General features: G+C 45.3%; 1 protein-coding gene across 1 annotated transcript in view; it reads right to left on the bottom strand.

Moving 5' to 3' along the window:
* The window catches only part of HELZ2 (helicase with zinc finger 2), a 29,878-nt gene that overhangs the window by 6,884 nt on the left and 5,608 nt on the right, over window positions 1-17,386 (bottom strand). The window contains exons 6-15 of the mRNA XM_036749090.1: window positions 13,384-14,167; window positions 12,066-12,141; window positions 7,522-11,143; window positions 7,053-7,135; window positions 6,615-6,758; window positions 5,514-5,681; window positions 5,151-5,295; window positions 4,671-4,787; window positions 3,431-3,626; window positions 2,984-3,118 (exon numbers count right to left, since the gene is read on the bottom strand). Of these exons, the coding sequence (XP_036604985.1) occupies window positions 2,984-3,118; window positions 3,431-3,626; window positions 4,671-4,787; window positions 5,151-5,295; window positions 5,514-5,681; window positions 6,615-6,758; window positions 7,053-7,135; window positions 7,522-11,143; window positions 12,066-12,141; window positions 13,384-14,167 (5,470 nt within the window). The remainder of the gene's footprint in view (window positions 1-2,983; window positions 3,119-3,430; window positions 3,627-4,670; window positions 4,788-5,150; window positions 5,296-5,513; window positions 5,682-6,614; window positions 6,759-7,052; window positions 7,136-7,521; window positions 11,144-12,065; window positions 12,142-13,383; window positions 14,168-17,386) is intronic.

The following is a 17,386-nucleotide window of genomic DNA, read 5'->3' as shown; positions in this document are numbered from 1 at the left end:
CTGGTTATCTCACTCAGAACAGAGCCTCTCAACTAGAAATCCTCAAGCCCTCTTAGCTTGTCCAAATGTCCCTGTTCATGCCTTCTATACCTTATTAGGCTGTTCTTTTTCATTATATTCATACAACAATGTAATGCAGCACCAGTCAGTCATATGGCTGAGAGGAGCACAGACCTCAAAGTTGAAGAGAAAGAGTCATGACCCAGGGGTGGGGAACCTGCCACCTCAAGGCCACATGTGGCCCACTAGGTCCTTGGGTGCATCCTTTTGACTGAGTCCAAGTTTTACAGAACAAATCCTTTTTATTAAGGGGATTTGTTCTGTGAAGTTTGAATTCAGTCAAAGGGCTGCACTTGAGAACCTAGAGGGCTAAAGGTTCCCCACCCCTGACTTAGGTAGTTTATCAGTTAATCAGCATTTAAAAAGGTAATAGGTAACAGCTGCCAAAGGACCAACACTGAGAATACCACAGCCCAAGTGAATGGCAAGATTCCACCCCTTCTTCTTTCCCCTTCTCTTTAACTATCTTGCTTTTTCCCTACCTTCTCTCTTTGTCTCCCCAACTTCTCTCTTTCTCTTTCCTTGCCTCTTCTCTACTATCATTCTCTCCCTTTTTCTCCTTATTTCTGCCTCACTCTACTTCCTATTCACACACACACACACACACACACACACACACACACCCTCCTTAAGGTTACACTATAACTTTTGGCTTGGCCTTCCCAGTGCCTAAACCAGTGCCAGGCATGTGTTGACATTTCACAAATGCTTGTTCAATTGAGTTGCCTCCTCCCTCACTCCCCTCATGTGTCTCATTTAGCTTCTACACTTTTCTCAACTGTCTCCTCACTCCCTCTTTTTTCCTCCATATCTGTTCTTTTCCTATTCTTCTCTCTTCCTTGTTTAACCAGACCCATGATTTCATCATTATAAAGATCTTGCAGTGAACAACTTCCTCTAGTAAAGCAGATCAACACCTTTTTCACAACTTAGTTTTAAAAAATTTCCTGTAAGTGACTTGCCCAGGATCACACGGAAGGAAAATGGCAAAAGAACTCAGGTTGTCCTGACTTCTAGGACAGTTCTTGATATGATACAGGCTGCATCTCACTCCTCCCTTTACCTGGGCATAATATGGAATTGAAGTATTTGTCCTACTTGCTGTATAGATGAATGTCTCTATTTTTTTTTATTTTAAAAGCAACTAAGGTTTATACACGTCAATAAAAAATATTAAGTTGATTTATGGCCCTCTATTAAATATTCCTATTGGTCAGTGGCCCTAAATAGTTCTTTTATCCCTGCTCACTGAACTCAGCCTCTAACCAGTGTGATACAGTGAGAAGATCTTGGCTCTGGGGCAAAAGACCTGGCTTCAAATCCCATTTCTGGTTCTAACTATATGCCCTTGGTCAAGTCATTTAACCACTCTGAGCTTCAATTTCCTTTTTCTAAAATGAAGGTTTTGAGGTAGGTAGACCCTGTGATGCCATCTAGCTCTTTATTTATCATCCTCTCCTCAGTCATGAGGCCTCTTACAGGGCAAATCAAGCCCTCAAGCTCAAAGATCTTCTCTCTCAGTAATTGGGAGATAATCCCACTAAATTCACAGAACATTCTTCCCTGGCTCCATTCTCCTGACAGTACCTTATCAGGTGGCTCCTCCTACTGATCCATCATTGTGACCTCAAGAAAAGCTAAATGCCACATTGCTGCCACATGACCAATGGTTCAGAAAGTAGAAATTGGATTGTATGAAAAAGTACACCTATTTGGGTATTTGTAGTAGGGGAGGGGTAAGTGGCTATGTATATATCTCTGATTCTTTGTAGGATGCTATGTGTATAGAATAGGCTGCATGGTGTCTGTGTATTTAAGGGCGAGTTGTATATGTATGTGCATATGTATAGGGCTGTGCGTGTATTGGTTCATGTAATTGTATGTGCAAATAAATATTGTTACATATAGAAGCATCTGTGTGTTCATATGTATATATGTAGGAATAAGAGTATGATGGTGCATATGGCTGTATTTATGGGTATTTGTGAGGCAACTGCGTATATGTATGAACATGTATATTGGGGAAACTGAAGGGATTAGGATAGCAAGTGTTTAATTGGGGAAACTGAGTAAACAACACTGACTCCATCTTGTGACTCAATTCTGGAGCTAGCTTAGTTTCTCTTCAGTTATGGGTCTAGTCCAACTTCTGTCTTGTGAGAAAACTTTATTCAATGGTGAGAATTGGGAGAAAATCTTACTGTATTGTTTGAAGCTAGCCCTGTGCGTCTGGGAAGCTGGACCACCTCTACCCGTTACTTAGAGACCCTTAACTAAGGACCTAGGTTATGCAGACCAGAAACCCAGTCAGATCCAAAGATTGATGCAAGGAGTTTTCTCACAATTATATGACTCAAGCAATCCATATGTCTCATCCGAGGACTGGCCCCATACTGATCAATCAGTCATTGTTTCAATGTTCCTTTGATTGTTTACAGACGCTTGGGAGGAGTAGGACACCTCTTTCTGAATTAAGGGAATTGCACCTGTTCCCTCTTCCTCCTCCCAACTTGGAAAGTCCTTAATCTGTCATCCAATTAGAAATCAGATTACCTAATGTTATATTATTTCCTTTTAATTAATTGGTCTTATTTCATTAATTGTTTTTAAGGGTATAAAAATCTGTCTCTTCCCCCCACACACACACACACCCCATTCAGGGTCCAGCCCTAAGTTGAGGAGGTCTGGTCCCAGTTTGTTGGGCAATTGCCATGCATTGCTTAATAAATCAAAATGCCTAGAAGCTTGAACCTTTGTTTCCTCAGTCGTTTCATCTTTCACCCGCCACAGTACGCATGTGCCTATGTGTATGAAGATACATACTGGTGTGACTGCGATTTTGGTGCAGGAGCAAGGGCTTGGGGAGCAGAGTATTAAAGGAACAGGAAAAGGGAAAGGAAAAGGAAGCAACAAGGCCTCTCACCATTCGGTACTGTGTGTCCAGCATCCAGGCTTGACGATGGTAGCGCTCGAAGAGGGACTTCTCCAAGCCCAGATTTTGACAGTGATCATTCTTTACAAAAGGCTGAAGCTGTTTGTGGTCCCCTAGCAACACCACCTGGAGCCCAAATGGGAAAGAGTTTCAGCCAGGCCTAGAGCTACACATGGCCAGGGTCTCCAGCCTTTGGTTTGTCTCCCTTCAGCCACTGACCTCATTTCCCCTCCTAACTGTGCCTAAAGCAGTCTAGCTGGTTCATGCCAGTTCCAAGGTCTCTTTTTTTAGGCCAGGGGGCATCAGGCACTGAAGGTACATGCAACAACTATTTGTACCAGGCCTTATTCCAGCTATTCCACTTGCTCTACCCCCTTATCACCCCAGAAGAAAAATAGGGCCAGAAACATGGGAAAATCAAGGTGGGCACTATCTCACCTTCTCAGCCTGGGGAAAGTTAACAAGGGGGATGAGGCTCTCAGGCTCTGTGGACATGCCAGCTTCATCAATGAGAATCTGTTTGATGTTGAGTTGCTTAGTGAGAATGGAGGAGGCTGCACAGGAGCAGGTACAAAGGATGATGTCGTGGGTGCTTAGTTCATGTTTCCGGGCCTTCATGGTGATCCCCTTATATCTGAGAGGTCAAGTAAAGGAGATCAAAAAGAGTCAGGAAGGGCTAGGGGCAAACACCAAGGTTAAGAAATGTAGGCCTAATGCATGACTATGCATGTTTGTTATGTGTCTTCTGCTGTTGTTTTTCTCCAGTGGGGGTTGGCCAGGGGGGGAAAATAGAAAGATAGAAAAGACAGAGAGTCCTCATATACACCAAAACATTCATAGCAATACTTTTTGTAATATATAGGTGCCCATTGATTGAGGAGCAGCTAAACAAAGCATATACATGAATATAATAGAATACACACTGTACTAAGATGAAGGAAGAGAAGCATGGGATGTTTACAACTGATACAAAGTGAAGTAAGAAGAACCAGGAATGACTAAGACAACGTAAACTGAAACAGAAAAAACATAAACTGGATGCTGTGTAATTATAATCACCAAGTTTGACCCCAAGGAAGAGATAAGACTACACCTCTCAATCCCTTCTTTGGGGGATGGGGTGCGCCATGTATGTGGGTACACTATGGGACTTGATCAGTACACTGCTGAACTTTTTCTTCCTTTTTAATTCTTTACCATAAGGAAAGGTTCTCCAAGTATGTGGGGAATGGGGGTGGAGGGAATATAGTAGGAAATTTTTACAAAGAAACAATGTGCCATTTAAGAAGGTCAGGGGTCATATTCTAGAATATCTACCTCCATCAGGTATCACAGAATTGTAACTGTTACAGAATGTCTCCATCTATCACCAGTACAGTAACAATGTACTAGAACCTGGAGAGCAGATTGGGACATTTATATCCCCTCCTGCTCCAGAACATTTAAAGCTATCTCTGCATCCATTTTCATTCTGCCTCTTCTCTCCCCACACCACCCCCCACCCCAATACACACACACACACACACACACACACACACATACACACACACACACACATACACACACACACACACACACACACACACACACACACAACCCACTATCCTAACTCCCCAGATTTTCCAGCTAGGCCTTCAGGAAACACTACTTTCCCAATCCCTTCCCTGGAGCTACTCACAGTTCAATCTCTTCCTCGGAGAACTGATCCCCCAGCCTCACTCTGGTATCAAATTCCATAATCTTTCGAGAGAATGGATTGGACGGCATCCGGATACGATGATGGAGAATGATGTCTCTGTAAGGAGAGAGGTCATGATTCAGTTTCTGTCCCCTACTTCCTCCTAAACATCTTATCCTACTCTGAGGCAGGGTAACCATATACTGAGGCCTTACCTCAAGACTCCTGCTCAGGACTGTATTCCTATGGAGATCCAGGCTGACCGTGCCACACTCACCATGCCTATGAACAGGTTTAGACCTCTACCCAAATCCAACCTGATCACCAACTTGGTCCCCACCACTGCTCATGCAACACATGCATACATCAAGATAGGGAAGAGGGGTGGGGTGGGGAGAGGACTCACCTACAGAGGCACATTAACAGAGAAAAACATTATTATATGCATTAACACGGCATACACATACACACCCTTCCTACCTGAGCTCAGGTTTTGGCTTCCCTTCCCGGATATTTTTGCGAAACATGTTTCTGTAGCTCCCTGGTACAGGGAATTCCATGGCCTCCATCTGTTCACTGTATACTTGCAATGGTCTGAGCTCCTCCTTCCATTGAAGGAGGATTTCTGGGGAAAGAAAGGCTAATATCAGTGTCTCATCTTCCATAGTCCCTAGTCCTGAGTAAGGAGACGTCTGGACTATCACTTACTTCACCAAACCTCAAATGGGGATATTAACCCCAGAAATGCCTAAGGATAAAATAAGAAGGAAGATATGAAGCTGCTTGTTTTAGAAGGAGAAACTGAGGCCAAACATGCCCTTCTAAGTGGCTGAACCGACTTACCTGAAACAACATCGACAGATTTGTTGGATGGCCCACAATATAGGATGCACTTCTCTCCTTTGTCTTTCTTCTCCCCTTTCAAGGGCAGTGGGGCAGTCTCAGGCTTCTCCTGGTTAAGCTTATGGAACCAGTACACAATATGGACTCCGACCACCGTCTTCCCAGTGCCTAGAACCCCAGGAACAGGTATCAGCAATGGGAGCCCATTCCTCCCCCATGCTGGCCTACAATCTCATTTCATCCTCATTCGGCTATTGGTGACTTCCTCAAAGCTCCATGCAGGAGTCAAGTGACTGCATGCTCTGGTAGCAAAAATTACTGGATTTCAAGTCAGAGGATCTGATTTTGAATCTGGCCTCTTACTAGCTATATACTTTGGGAGAAAGTCATTTAACCTCTCTTGGACTATCTATAGGTTGGATCCTCCAGTTTTAGGTAGTGAGATCTTACCTATACTGGCCACAAGCCATGGGCTAAGAAAAAAACTCCCTTCTCAGCATCTGACAAACCTTCTCAAGTCTGTTTTGAGTGCAGTAAGGAAGGAATATGACACTGTGTTGTGTAGTCTTCCTAATACTCCCAATTTCAGGACTCTGCCCAAACCCCTCATTTTATAGAGAAGAAAACTCCCCTGTCCGACCTACGTGATGAGAACTGGAAGAGGAAAGATAACTATAGACATCCAGGTCATAGCTCTCCACATGCTCAATCTGAACCCAGAGATGAAAAAGAATTAGAACCAAATTCACCAAATGTAGCAGAAAGAATACTTAGAAAACGTACTCAAATCCCAGCTGTGCTACCTGTATGGTCTTGGGCAAAACACTTCAACTCAGTTTTCTCATTTTAAAACTGAAGGGGAATAAGGGATTGGCCTAAATTATATCAGTTCTAAATCAGCTCTTCGACTTCTCAGACTAAATCCTTTGATTCTATCAGCTTTCATATTCAGAGGCTGAATTAAGGCTATCTTCCTATGCTCACCAGCCCAGTGTGGTAGGTCTGGAAGTGGGGATGATGGCATTGGCATGAAAGTTCTCCAGTGGGGAGCTTTACCCAAAGTCATTCCCTATCCAGTATGCACTAAAGCTTCTGCCTCACCTGGCGGTCCTTGGATGAGGGTAAAAGGCTTTTGAAGAGCCTCTAGCACAGCACTGTTCTGACTCTTATTGAGCCTGAATTTTCCTCGTGGGATGTCAAAGGTCTGACGCTTCAGGACGCTGGACTTCATGGCCATGCAGGACACTGAAAAGACAAAACAGAGAATAGGAAGAAAATCTAGGGGTAGAATTTTTTTTTCATAAATCAAAAGGGGATCATAGAAGCGATAAACAGTGCCAAAGGCTGGGATAAAGGGAAAGAAGATTTGAATGTGAGACAAGGAAGAAAGTAGAGCCAAAGTCAAGCCCTTGGGACTCTGTCCCAAGGTCCTTCTTCTATACCCTTCTCTGCCTGCCCATCCCCCTTACTATTCATGGGCCAGACAGGGTCACAGGGGTGCTGAGGAGCTAAGCACCCAAATGCCATTCTGTGACTGACCTTCCTTGATGGGCTGGCCTAAGGCAATGCTGGTGACAAGTGGTGAGGCATATTTCAGTTTCCAGATGGCTTCTTCTTTCCGGCTTGGGTGAAAAAAAAAGAAGGAAACCCTCAGTTATAATTAGCAGGATCCACGAGACAGCTCAGGGAAAGGGAAGAAGGGAAAACATAGCAGCTGCCACTTCAGAGAACTGCCTGGAACGCAGCAAGACTTAGAGGCCCCAGACACAAGACCAAAAAGTCAAGGGGCTAAAAAGTACTCTGACCTCTCCAGACTAAAAATGGCCTAAAAAATAATCAGGATATAAAAGCCCAACTCCTAATCTTCTGGGTTGGGGTGCTGCTTTCCCAAGGTGGGAGTTCTGGCCCACCTCTGTTCACCTCTGCCCCAGTCACTCACATTCACAGACACACACACACACACACACACACACACACCCTCCACCACTACCATTCTGTGAGTACTCACATATCTGGCAGCAGCTTTGGGATAAGCTCAATGGTGAAGCAAGCTCCCTTTCTGGTGACCTCCACAGGGATGCTGTCCATGGCTACATGGTGCAGAAAAAAATGGATTCTCTGTCGCTCTTCTCTCCGGTCAACCTTTTTGGCATCCTGATCCATCTCATCTGTTAGCCCATGAGCCACCCAGGTATAGGTATCAGGGTCTACATTCAAACAAGAGTCAAGAGTATTGACCATGGGTGGGTCTACTGCTTTCTTGCACAAGCTGAGCTTCTGAAAGCCTTGGCACAGAGCATCCTCCTTTCCTTTCTCCTTCTCCTCCTCCTCTTCTGCTGGACCCTGGAGTTTTAGGTTCTCCAACCGGATGCAGAGGTAGCAGAAATTGAAGTTGATATCAATTGCACATTCCTTGAGGAAGCTGTAGGTTAAGGAGAAGGAACCTTGCATCTGTCCCTGGCTGTTCCGCTCTTGGTCCCAGGTAATGGGAACACCATGCAAAAGAATAGAGTCATTCTCAGCCACAGCACTAGAAGCAGACTCCATGGCACAAAGAGGTTCCCACACCCGGGAATAGTCTTGTGCCTCACAGTACACATCCTTGGTTGCCTGGGAAGCGTAGCGGGAAAAGCAGTCAATGGGTTTCTCAGCATGCTCCAGGCAAATGGCAAAACCTGGCGTCAACATCCACATCTGGATGGAGGGCACAAGGAAGCCCCTCTGGACATCAGTGGTCAGCTGCATCTGCAGTGCATCCCCAGTACTTAGCTCTAGGACTACCTCTACATAGTGGGAGCACTTGCTTCGAAACACCTGGCCTAGGGGCCGATGGTAGGAGGTCTGGGCAGCCCCTCTAGACCGTAGGAGCAAGGCTGCTGCCTTCTGAAAGTCTTGGTTCTGGATGGCCACCAGCAGATCCTGCCAGATGACACTGCTTACTGGCATGACATGTGTGTCCACCAGGGTTTTAGAGGATGGAGTCCACGCTTTGCCCTTTTCCAGAGAATACATTCTCCTCTTCCATACCAGCTTTATGTTCTGGCGCTCAGGGATGAAGGTGGGCTGCTCTACCAATTGCAGCGCACGATAATTGACAAGATGGGGGTCAGGTAGAGTATCCCGATTCATGGGGAAAATCACCTTAAAAAAGCGGTTCGCAGATTCCACATTCACTACAAAGCACAACTTTGTCAGTGGCTGGGCCTTGAGCTGGGTGGCCAGGTGAAGGCAGTGGGCCTTGCGCTCATAAGCCTGTGCACGCCCATTCTTTCGGTTGAAGTCATGGCACAACAAGTCGATATCTTCAGGGGAATAGCCAGGCTGGCCCTGACCCATGGCAGCATGGAGCTGCCGCTGGAGCACCACATCAATGTAGCGCCTTATGGGAGATGATGCCCAAGTGTACCAGTCCACCTGTAATGAGTAGTGTCCAGCCCTGGACAAGCTAGTAGAGTTTGAGCGGCTGAAGTAGGAACGGCTGAGCAGCTTTCGGAACTCCAGCCCAGCTGGGGCCAAAGTGGGATGGATATCATCTGTGGCAATGAGGTCCACCATCTTGTTATAGTCCTTGCTGTCAGCAGCCTGACACAGGTGGTCCCAAAGTGGACGCAGGATGCAAAGGTTGTATCCTGAGCTGGATGCTTGGGAAGCATTGGTGGTCTGGCCAGAAAGACGGTAAGAGAGATGGAGGGACAGAGGGAGCAAGTGACTATACTTTTCCTTTAGTTGGGCTACTTGCTGAGGATTGGGCTCAGCCTGGCACCTCAGTGGGGTGATCAACTTTGTGTTATCCTTGTGTACCAGGAATTGAGCTACATAACTATTGAATAGGATCATAAGTTCCTGAACCATCTGGTGGGAGCTACGTGAGCCAAGAGGGCTATCTTCATCTGGTTGGTCATAGTAGCAATCTCCCTGAAGGCGGCTTCTGCGGAGGACTTGGGAAAAGTGATAGGCAGCCACAACACATCCTTCTACAGTGCCCAGACGGAGAGGCAGCCTGGCCCCACCACCAGGGTGACTTTTAATAATAACTTCAGCCTCCTCATAGGTCAGCTGGAGGTCAGAGCATATCATAGACGGTGTGATATACCAGTGTACTACTCGGTCACCTTCCTTCTCCACTGTAAGAATCAGGGAGATGGCTCGACGTTCTTGTTGGGGAAGGAGACTGAATAGGTCCTGGCTGAGCCTAGATGGGAGCATGGCCACAGGATCCTTTCCAGGAGCATAATATGTAGCACCTCGCTTTCTAGCCTCACGGTCAAGTGCCCCATCCTTTGGCATGAAGCTGGCCACATCAGATATATGGACAGCTATCTCATATTGGCTTCCCAGGTCCCGGACACTGATAGCATCATCCAGATCCCGGGAACCCTGTGGGTCCACAGTAAAGGTCAAATAATCCCGGCAGTCTTTCCACTGTCCCCGGTGCAGACTAAGTTTACTGCAGTTGTGCTGGTTCACTTCCTTAATGACAGGAGTTGGGTATCTTCCATTGGCATTCAGAGAGTATTCCATGTCTAGAATCTTTAAACCTTGTTCTAAGGTCAAAGGCAAGGGAAGAATCTCAAGTATGATACCTAATGGATAATAGAACCTCTCTTTCCAGGAGATGATCTGTACACGAAAGAGTTGATTGCGCTTGGTCTCCTCTGTTATCTTCTCATAGCTAATAAGTTTAATGTGTCCTCGTTGTAAACAGCGGATGGGAATAGTATTGGGCTTATCCTTTAGCTCCGGTACAAAGATCTTGGTGACTGAAGGGTCAATGGGGATCATTACTCGGGGGTCAAACTCATCCATCTTACATATAAAGATGAGTTCACGGTCACCCCTTTCCAGTACACCTACCACTCGGCCCATGGGGCGCCAGGAATATCCCTGTTCCTCCAGTTCCGGGGTCAGGATTTCCACTAGAACTTGGTCACCAGTGAAGGCCATACCACAATTCGTGCGTCCTCTGATTTGAATAATGAGAGGTGGGGAGTCATCTATGGTGAAGGCAGATGCCTTCTCAAAGGCCTCCTTAATCAGTTCACATTTCCTATATATCTTGGGCTGCATGCGTAGATATTTCTGCAATACCGGCACAGGAAAGCTTAAATACTGTTGTCCCTGATGGCGGGACCGGGCACCTGATGTCACATTCAGCATCCCATCCTCGGTTACCGTCACTGCCACATTCTTGCTCTCATCAAGCAACTCCTGCAGGATGGGGTCATCAGCATTGAGTTCAGCATCAGACACCCATGAAGGAATGTCATTGTCATTGTCCTCCTCTTCTAATAAGTCCTCCCTGGGGGCCTTCACAGGGTGCAGTCCATTTTGCCGGGCCCAGCGCTGCCTGTGTGCCACATCTTGCTTGATTTGTTCCATAGTGAGGTCCACAGGGGACACACTGCGCATCTCGACACACTCCTGAATGAAGCGCTTCCATACCTTGCTGCAACGTCCAAAAGAACAAAGGGCCACAGCATCCCCCACAGCAACCACCTGTGACTGGGCCCTAGTCATTACTGTGTTTAGCACTCGGGCCTCACTGAAGAATTCCAGGTGGGGGACCGAGCTACTGAGCAGGCTGTCCCGGGTATGAACTGTGCTGAGGATGATTACACGGAACTCACGACCTAAGAGAAGAGCCAAAACCAAAAAATTAGAACATAGCCAGACAAGCAAAAGCAGAACGGGAAAGCGTTAGGCCAGGTGGGAACCCCTAGCAGTAAAAGAGGCAGATGACCCTGGGAAGGACACTGGGAGGAGGCAGGAAAAGGGAGAACCTGCCCGGGGACCCTTTCCCATTATAGGGAAAAGAAGCAGCCAAGGCCAGAGCTCTCAGACATTGGACTCTCAGCCCCTTTGGATAGGTCTAGTTCTAAAGAAATCATGCATCTTGGTACTGCATGATGAAGATTATCAAGGTGCTTGACACCTGTCATCAAGAGCTCTCCAGGTAGATGTGATGCAGCAGAAAGCTTCCTTGCCCCACCACCTCCCACCCTGTCCCCTATACCCTAAGAATCCTGGCTCCCCCCCACCCTTATTGTGTGCTAAAGATCACACGTGCAAGATTATACCTATAGGGAAGCTGACCAAAGAGTCCCTACTGTAGTTATAAAAGAGAACTCAACACTCAGCTTCCTTAAATATGCCTCTTCCCCTCTCTGAGAAGTTGTGACTAATGACTGATCATGGTCTTAGAGGCCTGAGAAGAGATAGTAAAAATTTCTACACCGTCCCCCTGTTCTGTGAAGTTTGGATTCAGTCAAAGGGCTGCACTTGAGGACCTAGAGGACCACATGTGGCCCCCCACACACACACACACACATACATACAGTGACCTTTGAGGGACCCTGCCCTTAGTAAGTCTCTCTATCAAAGACTCCACCATCCATTGCCCAGGGGCCTCCCTGTGGTAACAGTGACCTGCAAATGAATAAGGCTCTAAATAGACAGCTAAGGTCACCTCAAATAGGGTCTTCCATGCCTCCATCCCCACCGGATCTAGACACATCACCTTCCATCTTTATGCTCCTGGAACTAGATACCCACCTGGCAGATTTTCAAAATTTTCCACTGCTACTTCTCCTAGTTGTTTCTTCCTCAGTTCCTGCCTCAGTGTTTTCACCTGAAAAACAGAATAAACAACATTCCTCAAGACGCCTACCCTATATGACCAAGCTTAACACCCAGACCTCAGCCTCCAAACTAATCCCATCACCTGGAGAAAGAATGTATCAAATGTATACTCCACCTCCCTTTCCAAGACCATCCAGAACAACAAAAAAGTTAAGCCACATTCCTCAGATCATTCCACAGCTTACAGAATCCCACCTCCTCCATGAAGCCTTCATAGATTATTCAGAGAAAAGGTAAGTTTCTATCAGCTTCACTCTGCTGGATGATGGGTTTCTCTCTCTCTCTCTCTCTCTCTCTCTCTCTCTCTCTCTCTCACACACACACACACACACACACACACACACACATACCCCGGCCCCTACTATTTCCAGCCTCCACTAGGAAACACCGGTACCTGGTACCAATATACTGAGATCACAAAGGACATGAGCTATTGTAATGTTTGCTAAAGGCAATCATTGTACTACTTGTGCATCTTCCTACGTTTCTCTAAAAGGGATAAGGACTAGACCTGAGATTTTATTAGCATAGGGAACTCCCAGGTGAGGAAAAGTCTCTACAAATATAGGTTGGCACCTTCTCTTAGAGAGTGGTCTGAGAACTCTGAAAGAGAGGCAGCTAAGTGGCACAGTGAGTAGAGCACTGGCCCTGGAGTCAGGAGGATCTGAGTTCAAATCCGGCCTCAGACATTTGACATTTAGTAGCTGTGTGACCTTGGGCAAGTCACTTAACCCCAATTGCCCTGCCTTACCCCCTCAAAAAAAAAAAAAGGGAAAAAAAGAACTCTGACTTGTCCAGAGTCACGCATCCAAGATAGGTTAGACTCAGGACTTGAACCCAGGCGGTTCTGTCTTCAAAGACCTCTCTATCCACTAGACTATGCTGCATCTGAGCGTGTTTATCTACAAACATATACTTGATGAAGATGAGTCACTGAGAGTGATAATAATGCAGAAGGACCCCAGAGATCCCTTCTTTTCCAGGTAAAGGAGAGAAGTTTAGACCACAAAAGGGTCCAAAAATGATCATTACTCCCCAATCAATATGCAGGATACTTCTTGAGGATCCTGAGAACTATGGGGCTCCTAGAGTGCCCAGTGGACATCTGATATGGCTGTCATTTGGAGGTGGGAGTTTAAATACAAATTTCTGCCTGCCCATTGACAAATCAAGACTGTGTTTCTAATCCCTGCAGAAGAGAAAAGACAGAAATGGAAGGAAGGCCAATCACCTGAGAACCATGGGACACAACACAAATTTGCTTCAGATCAGGGCTATTCCACTGGTAGGCCCAGATACTATAGAATTCTTGCACCTTTTCGATCACCTCCACTATCTCAGCCCTGTTGAACCATGATGTCATTGTTATGTCTCTCTCAGGAGTACCAGCCACATGGCAAAACATGAGTGGGTACTTGCATGGGTGGCCAGGGATCTGTCCACTAGCCTGAATAGGATTGCCCTTAGCCACATAGAAATTCCGAGACACAAAGGAAATAATGGCTTTGGTGGAACGGTAATTTTCATGGAAGATGACCCTGCTCTGGGAAGCTAATTCATGACTCTCCCGCTGGTAGTACTGGAACAGCCGATTGAGCAGTGTATGATCAGCGGACTTCCTGGCCCCCACACTGAAGAGTTTGGGGGTGATTTGCATGTGGTCCCCAGCCAGAACAATACGTGTGTTCTGGGTGGCATAGGCCAGTGGAATTATGGCTTCGCATTCTAACATCTGAGCAGCCTCATCAATGAGAATGTGGGAAAAAAAACCAGGCGGCACACACAGGGAGCGGGACAAGGTAGTGGTAGTAATTATAATGCGGTGCTGCTTTAGTTTCTCTAGAGTTGGGAAGGAGAAGGAGCGTCCATCATCTGAGAGGCAGCAATACTGCAGTGTGGTTGAGTCTGTCTGGTTGAGGAAGCTTTCCGTGTTTTTGACCCTCAGTGGCACAGCCTCAGGGTGTCCAGCTGTGACATAGGCGTGAAAGTACTCACGGATGTAGATGTCAGCAGCACTGCAGAGGAAAAACAGAAGAGGTTCAGGAGAATGGCTACAGGATTTCCTCAACTACTTCAATTCAATTTAACAATTATTTCCTGCCTCTTATGTGTGAGGCACTGTGCTAATTAATGTTGGGTATACAAAGAAAAAACAATAACATAATTCCTGTCCCTCAAGGGGGTTACATTCTACCAGGAGATGCAAACTGTATAATGTAAAAGGAGGAAAAGGAGAAGTCCAAAGTGCTTAAGTGAAAATTGAAATTAAAATGTTTTAAAGTGCTTAGGAGATATTTGATAATCTGTTGAGAAATATTTAATAAATACTGTGCTAAGCATTTTTGTTCACAGAAAGGAGAGAGGGACATGGAAAGAGAAGTGTGGGGGTGGTGAGAGACAAAGAGAGGAGAGAGACAGAGAGAGAGAGAGAGAGAGAGAGAGAGAGAGACAGAGAGAGACACAGAGAGAGAGAATTATAAGGAACTTCACTCTCAAAATTATCTAAAGGTATTAATCAAGTGCCAATTATCCAATTTCCATCATAAATGTTTAGTCCTAGAGCATCCCCAACCTACCATCTAGGTAAGCTCAGGGAAGACAGACTCAGATGTGAGGGAGAGGGGGAAAGCCAGTGAGGGAGGCTCCTTTCAGTTTGACAATATGTTCCAAAGAAGTCAGTGCAATAGCTACAATTCTATTATCTATGTAACTGCCTCTGTCCATTGGTGCAGAAAATTGAGAGCTAACTTTACAGAACCACCTCAGAAAACTAGACTAACAGGAGATACCCTGAGAGGAAATGGAATGGCTGAAACAGCTGGACCCCAAAGAACTCTTCTGTCTGAACCTTCCTTTTACTATCCCCTTCCAAACCCCCCTCCACCAGGGTGGACTGGGAAAGTGGCCATCATCAACCCTTCTCCCATTCCAGGAGGGTTGTACCCAAAATTTTCCAGCTTCCTTGACCTGGCTAGTAGGGAAAACCATCCTTTTTTCCTTTAATTCAACGGAAACAGGGTTTGTTTGGTTTTTAAAAATGCCTTTTCCTAACTAAGAGTGCTAATACAAGTACACCCTGGTTGAACCAGGACCTAATCTTAATTTAATGCTGTTTTAGTCCTGATGGTATGCTGGTCTAACCTTGGTCCAGCACTAGTGGAATCTTGGTCCAATCCTGGTCCAACCCTGCTCTGTACCTAATCTAACCCTGCTCCAGTCCTGGTCCAATGATGATCTAATCCTAGTCCACCCCCAAGACCAACCCTGGTCTAACCCCAGTCCAATGATAATCTAACCATAATCCCATCCTGGTCCAACCTAAGTTCAACCTTAGTCTAACCTGGACTCAATGGGAGTCTAAACCTGTCCCAATATTGATCAAGTCTCAGTCGAACTCTGAACTAATCTTGTTCCAGTGAGGAAGGTCTAATCCTGATTCAACCTCAGTGCAACACTGGCCTAACCCTGCTCTAATCCTGGTCCATACCTCACCCAGCCCTGGTCCAACCTCTCCCCACTTCTATCAACCAACATAGGGATGAAGGCTTGGCACCGATAAAGATGAATGTCCTAGTGTTGATGACTCTTAGCCTATCTTCCTAAATTCAGAGCCCTTTACATCAAACAACCCTGCATCTAACTGACTTTGGAAGAAAACACAGCCCAAAAAAGGAACAGGGGCAGTAAACAACAACAACAAAAGAAACCAGTTTATTTACAGAAAGTCCCTATTCTTGGCAGAAACAAACCAATCGACCCAAAAGATGGTAAAGCTTACCTACTGCACCAAGACCAAGAAGATTAATTAGGAAACCCTCATGACTAGATTAGATGACAGCTTGAAAAAACACAGCAAACAACAAAAAGAAAGGGGAAATAATAAGCAACTGAAAACAAAATCAGAAAAAAAAAGTCCTTCTGGGTAGAAAGGAGATTATTCAATGCAAACCTCTACTAATGATCATGAACCAATGACTTGATGTCCTCCATGGTCAACAGGAATGCCCACAATCCAGTCTTGTTCTCAAGTCCCTTTCCAACTATGAGTTCAGAACCCAACATCCTAAAAAACATTTGGGATTCATTTTCTACAAAGATGTATTACCTTGTCTTTGTCCACATTGGTATAACATAACATTGAACCTTATGCCAAGTCTAATTACCAAGTTTCTATTTTCATCCTAGAATAAGTGTCCAAAGGGTAGGTCCCACCTGCATTTCCCACTGGCATCTCAAACTGAATAGTCGTAAAAATGAACCCATCATTTCCCCCTGCCCCTCTTCCTAAATTATCTCTGGCAATGGCAACACTATTATAACATCTCTCAGTTTGACTCTTCCTTGTCCCACATAACCCACATAACTAATCAACTGGCAAATCTTATAGTTTCTGCCATCCTAATGTCTCTTATCCAACTCTTCGACCCTCCTCTCTTTTCGACCCTCTCCAGATTATTGCAATAGCTTCTTAGAGACTTCTTCCTGAAGATATGTTAAAATCTATGCCCTTTCCCATCTAACCTTCACACCACAGACTGGGTAAATTTCCTCATTTAAAAATCACCAGTGGCTCCCCATTCCATTCAGAATAAAGTTTGAATTCCTGATCTTGGCACTGAAGGTCTTTCACAATCTATCCTGCCCCTACTGGACAAGTCCATTTCTCTTCATGTATTCCATGTTCCATTAAAATTAAGACTACTCAAATGGTCAAAGGATATGAACAGGCAGTTTTCAGAGGAAGGAATTAAAGATATCTATAGGCATATGAAAAAAAAATGCTCGAAATCACTACTGATTAGAGAAATGCAAATCAAAACAACTCTTACGTACCACATCTCTCCTGTCACATTGGCTAAAATGACAAAACAGGAAAATGATAATTGCTGGAGAGGATGTGGGAAAATTGGAACATTGTTACATTGCTGGTGGAATTGTGAACTGATCCAGCCATTCTGGAGAGCAATTTGGAACTATGCCCAAAGGGCTATAAAAATGTTCATACCCTTTGACCCAGCAATACCACTTCTTGGATTATATCCCAAAGAGATCACACAAGTGGGAAAAGGACCCATATGTACAAAAATATTTATAACAGTTCTTTTCATAGTAGCTAAGAATTGGAAATCAAGGGGATGCCCATCAATTGGGGAATGGCTGAACAAGTTGTGGTATATGAAGGTAATGGAATACTATTGTGCTATAAGAAATGGGGATGATACAGACTTCATAAC

The sequence above is a fragment of the Trichosurus vulpecula genome, chromosome 3 (assembly GCF_011100635.1).
Source record: "Trichosurus vulpecula isolate mTriVul1 chromosome 3, mTriVul1.pri, whole genome shotgun sequence".
Taxonomy (NCBI): Eukaryota; Metazoa; Chordata; class Mammalia; order Diprotodontia; family Phalangeridae; genus Trichosurus; species Trichosurus vulpecula.
This window is presented reverse-complemented; position numbering and strand designations above follow the sequence as displayed.